The following is an 8921-nucleotide window of genomic DNA, read 5'->3' on the forward strand; positions in this document are numbered from 1 at the left end:
CATCGTTCAAATTGCTTTACTATATTAAGAAATATAATTGCTCAATAATAAATAATTTGTGTAGATTAAATATGAAGGAAGCAGAAGGTTTTCAAAACATTTCAGTACACACTGCATGCATACAAACATACAATTAAGCACAGGAAATCGATTAATTAAGCTAAAGATTGGTTTTAGACGTAATGTATTTTATTTATTAATACTTTACATAGATGGTTTTCATCGAATATTATATACAATAATATAAACATGTCTGAAGAGTAATGTACAGTCTTCAAGTCTTCTGCTTTTTCGCACTTGACGCTCCATCTTGCTCATCTGACTGGAATATTGTTTGTGGTTGAGTTTTCTTATACGCTGGGGCAATCCAGTATGGATTCTCTTCTGCTACTTTTGCATATTTCAAAATAGCCTCTCGAGGATCTTGGTCGTCTTCTATTCTCTTACTAAGTCCCAAATTTCGAATTACATAAGAGCTAAGCGTTCCACCAGAAGATGCAACTCTGCCACCCTGCCCAGAAGTAATTGGTAAATCTGGTCTTCTTGATTTAACAGGATCCAAACGATCTTTTTCCATTTGTTTACGAACAGATTTAGGCCTGTCCTGTCTGAACAATGGAAGTGCATGTGGTGTAATAATCTGTTGGGTTGACATTACTTCAATGTGTTTTTGTTTCAAATGCGTTTTTACAACGCACAATTTAGCTCCTCTTAAGCTCTTCTTAGAATCGTAATATACTTTAACTATTCCATTTCCACAACCAACAAATATTTGATTTAGTTTTGGATGCCATAATGTTTTAATAACATGCGAGTTTGTTACGCTTATTTCATTAATTAGATCAAAGGTTTTTGTATCATAAAATAGTATTCTACCAGTATTTTGATTCCTATTCAATGATTCTCCTGTAATGAGAATTGAATCATCAGGATTAAACATGCAATCAGTCGTATCATATCTGGAATATAAATTGTTTGCTTCAAAGACAGGTGTTTTAAATGCTCTCAAATCCCAAAGCTTCAACGTATCGTCGCAACTTCTGGTTGCAAGCATTTGTCCAAGATAAGAGAAACTTAAGCTTGATATCTCACTACCCTGTGCATGTGCATTCCTCTGAATCAGCGATGGATTCACAAAATTTTTTCTATGATCCCACATCTGTATAGAACCATCTATACAACCACAGGCAACTACAGTACCTTCTCTGCTATAGCTACATGTAGTTGGTATTGTTTTAACTCCATTTTGTGCTCTACACTTTATTAAATGTTTATGAGCACGTGGTCTATATAAAATCCATATTCTACAAGTACTATCTTGTGAACAAGTAAGGTATTCTTCCTTTGTAAATGGATGCCAACAACCACTGTTTAATCCTGCTGTATGACCTTTTGTACGTGCCATGTCTGATATATATTGATCACCTTTCACAGTTTCGCATTTTTCAAAACCATCTCTGTCCAAAACTTTTGCTTGTGCAGAACCTGATATGACTAATATAACATCACCAGTCATTGAATATTGTAGACACTTAATGGGATGATTTTCACAAGGTTGTAGCGTTCTGAAACTTCTCATAGACGAATCCATACCAGCAAAATCCCAGAAACAAACATCATAATCGATAGAACCTGAAGCTAATCTTGCTCCAGAAGGATCTGCTGCAATAGCTGTTACTGCTTTTGTTCCATGAGTCATTATAACTTCATGGCTACATGGAACTTTGTCTTTCAACATTAATTCTTCTTCAGTATCAGATTCATTGTCATCTTCGTCGCTTTCATCATCGTCGTCGTCTTTATCTTTTACTTTTGTAGATCGTTCTGACAATGTTGAATTCTCAAGCCCATGAGGTATTGGAGGACCAATAAAATCATCCTCTTCATCCTTGCTATCATTAGTATTTCCATTATCAGCAGCATCGCTACTTTTAGCTTCCTCTAATAATTGTATTTTAGTCTCTTTATCGATAGCTTTTGTTTTCTCAGACATCGCTTTGTTAGTATTAATAGTTTTTGTAATATGCTCCAACATTTCTTGTACGTCAAAGGATTTGGCCTTTTTACCAAAGCCAGTTATGCCCATAACCTCTTTCAAATTTTGAGATTCTTCTTCGTCTTCTGGTTTGATTTCATTCATTTTTGTTATATTAGTCTCCAATGACTTTTTACCAAACGTACCAAATCCAGAACTTACAGATTCTGTATTTTTCGTTTGTTCCCGAGATAAATCTTTACTGATCTTTCCAAATGTTATAACCTTTTTCGTATTCATAATTATATTATATTCACAAAATTTATTCTTCTTCGATAAAATTAATTTTTTTTATTTAAAATCTTACTTCAGACATTCCATAAGACTTGACATATTAAGTCAAACAAACACTGGAGGTTATGATGTCTTATAATCTGACACTTGCTTAATTTAGAAAGAATCTTAATAGAATTGATACAAGGAGAAATCTTAAACTTCAAATAAGAATATACGATCGCAAAAGTTCACAATTTCATTCCTGAAACACGTTTTTTTGAAATTCAATATTTGATTTATTTGCAGGCAGACAAATGGAAACAGAAACAAAACAGCAACACAAAGAAGACACAAGTCCAGCTACTTGTTCTGTAACGTCTGTCGGACAAACTGTGTTCTGCCATCTATGAGGAAAAGGCGGAACTGCAACTTGAAGTATTCATGGATAGATGGCAGTAGATGCCTCGTCCGAAGGCAAAAATCGAAGCCCTTGCTTTGAAACGCGCTTCGGACAAATCACGTTCTGCCATCTATTGGGAAAATGAGGAGTGGTTATGGAAAGTAAAGGTAACAAGATATCCTTATAGAATAACGATAATTAAGTAAATTATTCGAATATTAATTAAAATTTATGTAAAAAAAGGACAATGCTGTCAGTTCAACAGAAATCAGTATTATCACTCAACCAATATGCATTTCGTGTAAAATTATAATTTTTATTCGACAGAATCAAAGATTTAAGTTTCACATTTATATTATCTAACAATAAGTTCTTTGCTTCTCCAGTATTGTAAGCTTGCAAACACACTCGCTACCAAATTACATGTTTGTTATACAATTTTCTTTCTATAAACTGTGCGATCAAACAGTAAGTCCACTTTCAAATAAGCATCCTATCCGTTTGAAACTTTGGAAACAACAATTGTTTTCCTTCCTTTTTCCTCCGTTTTAATTGATATAACAATAAATTAACAATAATCCATCGATGGAAACGAAGAAGAAAGGAAAATTTACGAATTGTTACGGATGTTTGAATCAATAGTAAAACGACGTGAAAGAGGAAACTCCTTGGATCGTTTTAAAAAACTACTCACGTAATCTTTTAATATATTCTAGCCGTATACAAATGTAAGCAACTATACACGTATAAATTTCATTTGCTTGATTTTCTCCGCACATTACCTAATTTCATTCTCTTGAAACCGATAGAACAGCAATTCTATACACACAGAATGAAGTAAATAAAGTGTTGCAATAAATTATCTTCTTCGAAATCATTGCAAATATCGATTTGCTTTATCAAACAAATTAAATAGGACAGCAGTGATAATTCCTTTAGAGTGGAATACGTAGTTCTAGGACTGTGACGAGGACGAAAAGGGAATTATACTATACCATATTGATATATTATATTAATTTGTTTTATATTATCATTGCAAAATGTAGCAAGTATAGTACGTATATTAAAATAGAGTAAATTACATTATTCACGTTATATTTTATCCATATTAATATTCACGTTTATTTAAATTAATCGATTCTTTGTTATTCGAACAACTCTTACATCAAACTGAATAATAAAGTATTTAATTTATTTAAGGTATTCTGTTTCCTTAGTTTTCACAGTTAAACAGTTAAACAAATGCCTTTATCACAGAGCATCGAAAAACAAAGGGAATAATCGCATCTGGTGTTAAAAAGAATTTTGTTAAATGTTTGAAACAACGCGAAGATATTTCAATGTAATATTAACAAACGTGTTATTATTAATTAACGTATTAATCAACGTGTCTGCAGTAATTCCTTAGAAACTGGCTTGTAACACTTTATTTGTCTCACCTTATATGTATGAATTTGTCCTTTCTTTAAATATCGTCTTCTTCTCAATTTATAATATGCAAATCGCATTTCTCAGCATCTACCTGTTCTTCGGTTGTGTAAACTTCTTCTTCAATGTCTATTTTTGTTCCTTGAACCGTCATCTCTTGCATTCATATCGTTTTCGCCGCGAAAATCGAAGAAACTTTCATCGAGGGTGGTTTTCACCCCCTGGTGCAGTAAGAATGAGGTAAAATCGTAGGATAATACGTGGCAGGTGGGTAGTGAGGCACAGAAGTACGTGTCGGCATAGTGAAAATATGTAATAAACATATTTTTATGCGATATACGAAAACTTATCTAAATACGCGCTCACACATGCACACACAACGAGGAATTCGTCGCTTGCGGAACAGTGGCCATCCCCGCCACTTCCTGCTCGCACCACCTGTCACCCTTTTCGTATAATTTCTTTCGATAACTTTCTGAGATATTTTATTAAATATTATTCATCAAATTTTATCATTTTAATATCGTTCCCTATCGAACGATTGACCGGTGTATCTGAATCGACGACCAACAACTAAAAAGTAAAATAAAATAGTTAATTTTACTAATCAGAAACTGGAAATGATTATGTTTATTTCAGATTATTAAAAATTGTTTGTCATACAGAAAATTGGAGTAGATAATTCGAACGAATTTCTTCCAATCTAATTTCTCTTTCATTCCTCAATCAATTTTATTTCTGAATTTTTCGATTATTGAATTTTTACTCGACAAAAATCTCTAATCATCTTTATTTTGTCTGACGGAAGATACAAATTAAAATTATGGCTATTGATAAAGTAAACAGAGGCAAGTTGAGCAAGGCCATGGGATAAAAGGAATAACGAAAGTCAGCGGGGCGCTGAGGACAAGAATCCTCGATGAGATTTACGAAGAAACGTAAAGTAAGAGTGAAGGTGATGGGAATATGACAGAAAAAGTTTGAGGCAAGACGGATACGATGGATTTAAAGAGAGGAAATGTTCAGAGGGCAGGCAATAAGAAGAAAATGAGATACGATCACTGCTCTAAACAGATGACATAGCACTGCTAACAAAGGGCCAGCATGAGAAACGACGAAGAGAAAGAAGAATTACCTGAAAGGAAAAGGACTAAGGTTAAACGCAGAACGATCGAGAATATTAATATTCAAGAAGGAAAGAGGCCAAACGACGAGAGGAAAATGGAAATGGCAACGATGAAGTGATAGAAGAAAATACGTTCTTAAAAAAAAAGAAAAAAAGAAAAGAAATGGCAATAGACACGAGGATTAAAAAAAGGCCACTGCAATTTTCTCATTCAATTTACCACGAAACTCGTGCAATTTACTTTCTACGTTTTGCACTCGAAATATACAAAATTTCCTATTTTATTTTCACTCGATTTATCGTATTTCTTCGTCTTCATTCCATGTGAAAAATGTTTTGAGATATCTTCGTCCAATGATCTTTCGCACGACCAGAATTAATTATAGAAAAACAATTAAACCAAAGGAGACTAAATCAAAAAGAGCAAAAGAACGTCAGAATATTTTCTTTCAGAAATAGAATGAAATAGACAAGACACTTTGTTGAATGCGAACATTTTTATTGAGCTACGCTGTAAAAAATTCGAGGCGATATTTTCTTTCAAGCGATTGCTCTCCATAATTCTCCATATATTTTTGTATTCATGAAATCTTTGTCGATGAGGGGTAAGAATAAAGACACTCGTGTAATTTTATTTTAATCGGAGGGTGCTCGGTGAAGAGCAGGAATTGATTTACGGGGGTGGTACAAAAATTTTGTGTCTTCTCTCTCACACGTTTCTTTCTCACTCTCATACACTCTCTTTCGTCTTTTTCCCTCCCACTTTCATCGTATTTCATTCGCGCTTAACTTTCTCTCTATCTCACTCACACGCACTTTCTCCCCTTTCCACACGAACAAATCCTTTTTCTCTCTTTGTTACGTGTTTACAAATCAGTGCGCTCACTGTTATAATCGATACGATCCAAGATTATGTCATATATATATGTATATATGTATATATATACAGAACAATCTTAAATTGCATAATCTGGGAAAAAACGCGAGTAAATTCATCTACCGCGGATGTAGGATTTCGTTTCGTCCCTCTCTCACTCTCACGCTTGTTTTCTTCTCCTTCATTTTATCTTTCCTCAAATTTCATTCCTCTTGCTCTTAACTTTATCTCTCGTTTAAGATTCTCTTATCCACTTTACAAACGAATGACGCATTCGCGACGAGTGTTCCTCGAATTATCTTCTCGAGATCATTTTCATCAATTTATCTTTTAATTGTCGCAATGAAACTGCAAATTACTCGGCAGGTTCTAGAGAATCTTTTTCGGCACTATCACATTTGATGTTCCATCGGGGACACTTATCACTAAATTATTGCGAACCTGGCACGGATAGTTTAACGAATTATTGCCAATTTCTGACGTCGTAGTCTTACATTTCCCAATTATTTAATAGCCACGAATGTTTCTTTGTAATTTTCCTGTTACAGGAAAGTATAAGGGAATCCACATAAATGTAACGTTTTGATATTTAGGAATGCGTAATGTTCTTTCAGAAATGGAATCAAACAATAATATTAAATCATGCGACCTGCGTTAAGAGTGAAATTTCATTTCACGCGGCAAACTAAGAGAACTTTTCGTGAATTCAGCTACATGTTCCTAAATATCGTCCTTTGAATCTTTAAAGTATATCAATTACATGAATTTCTATATTTAAGTGTACAAGTGAATCATAAAAATCGTATGTTGCAAGCGAAATTAAAATTAAATTCCACATTTATCTATTAAATACTTTCAACAACCTTTACAATCGCTCTCGAGTCTCCAAAATTATTTAAAAATCCTCTCGATAAATAGAATCAACCCTCGAGTAACCTACCTCTAAAATTTCCCTCGAGAAGATTCAATCAATTGAATGAATGAAATCGTTTTAGAGTCGAGAAACACTCCTGACGGAATCTCGTTACACAACCTGACGTCGTGACAAACTGGAACTCGGTCCTGGCACGAAATCTATCTCGAACAACGACCCTCTGAACGTTTCGACTCTTTTATCCCTCCCCTAATTTATTCTCTCTCTCCCTGTCTCGGTACGGCCGCGGTAGAATTCAAAAGCGAGAGGCAGCTTCGATAAAAAACGAACATACTTTTATAATACGCACGTATGGAATTATAATTATCGATGATTTTCTGTGTACGTGTCCTTATGTGTATAATATGCGCGTGTTGCTTTCGTAAGATTCGATGCAGGCATACGTAGTTTGTCTTGCGATCTTGTAAAACTTGTTATTTACCACGTAAGCGTGTGTTGTAACGTTTCCGAACATTCCATTGAGAATATTTTACTCTCTTATTAGAAATTAGAAATTAGGAGTACTAGAAGTTAGGAGGAAAATCCGACTATGCAATACTATAGAGGTACGACTAACGGCAAATTATTATCAAATTGTTATTACCCTTCTTTTTGGAGTATTATGAAAAATTAGAAGATAAATGTGGTTACGACGAGATAGGAGAATATTTTATAGTCAAAGTGTTAACAAATAAGTAAATAACTTCTGGGGATGATAACCAGGATCTTCAAGTCAAATTATATGTAATAAAATTCACGATATGATATGTAATAAAATACACGTATGTTTCTCCATATAATGCAGTGTACTGCGACACAAAATTCATTCGGCTGCATCGAGTCTTACTCAGCTGCATTTAATGGTCGTCACGGAAATGTTCAATGTTTTCAATCGAGAAACTCGAAGACGTTCGTGCGACGACTGCCGGTCCAAAAATTCTTATTCTTCGATAAAAATCGTTCTCAGTCTGAAGGAAACAGGTTTGACGAAGGACGAAGTGACGATAAGTTCAAACGTCTATGAAGGGAATTACGATGGTCTCAATGAGAAACGAACTCGATGTCGTCCGAATTTTAATCTCGCATCAACATCGTGGAACTTGTTTAATTCCGTGGTGGATTTTAAGGAATTTGAAGAATTTCAATTCGAATTGAAATTTGGGGAAGTTTCGAGTCAAGCCTGGATAGGTTTGATAATTCCTCGTAAAATTTCTAACGCAAACTTTCGTGCCTTTTTTATTAATTTATTTCGACTTTGGAAGCTTCTTCTCAAAAGGCTTGAATTAAAAAGTACAAAGCAAAAACTTGCGTTGGAAATTTGCCAGAAGAAAGATGAAACACTGTTGCAAGTGTCGTCCCTATTCTTCTTCTTTTGCTTCTCTCGGTTTTGATATTCTTGCGGTCAGAAAAGAAAGAGCGGATCTCTATTGGGAATCATCGCGTTTTGCATCATTGAGTCGATCGTTTTCTAAACAAATACAGCCGTATTTTTCCAAATATCACGACTTACTCTCGTTATACTAAAATGTAGAAAACGAGTTTGAGTTGCTGGCGAATTTACGTGTTGACATCTTGCAATCAGAAAAACGAATGATTTTTCTCACCGTTGTATCGTTATAATTAAAAAATTTCTTCGAAAGATATACAGCACGAGTCTCTTATATATTTCATCGTCGAAATATTTTAATTATTGCTATTCACTCGTGATATTTCTAAAAAATCTTCGCAAAAATTCGATGTTCGAAAGGGTATGGTGTGAATTCTGGCGATTTGAACGAAATCTTCGCGGAATATTCTTAAAGATGATGCAATGGACGTTTCTTTTTTCTTTTTTTTTTTTTTTTTTTGGTATCCGACTCTTTCAGCGACATCAATTTCGTCGACGATCGCATCTTTTATAAACGACTGGTAAAGAAAAATCGGATC

At 34.2% G+C, this 8921-nt stretch overlaps 1 protein-coding gene across 1 annotated transcript; it reads right to left on the minus strand.

The window, feature by feature from the left end:
• Positions 1-167: 167 nt before the first annotated feature.
• Positions 168-2628, minus strand: LOC100652136 (gastrulation defective protein 1 homolog). The gene has a single exon (XM_003400608.4). The coding sequence runs from the start codon at positions 2273-2275 to the stop codon at positions 275-277; it is 2001 nt and encodes a 666-aa protein (XP_003400656.1). The 5' UTR covers positions 2276-2628; the 3' UTR covers positions 168-274.
• Positions 2629-8921: the final 6293 nt, after the last annotated feature.

Source organism: Bombus terrestris, chromosome 14 (genome assembly GCF_910591885.1).
Source record: "Bombus terrestris chromosome 14, iyBomTerr1.2, whole genome shotgun sequence".
Classification (NCBI taxonomy): domain Eukaryota; kingdom Metazoa; phylum Arthropoda; class Insecta; order Hymenoptera; family Apidae; genus Bombus; species Bombus terrestris.

Excerpts from the sequence above, each read along its gene's own strand:
- LOC100652136 (XM_003400608.4), bottom strand. The coding sequence starts at position 2,275 with ATGAATACGAAAAAGGTTATAACATTTGGAAAGATCAGTAAAGATTTA.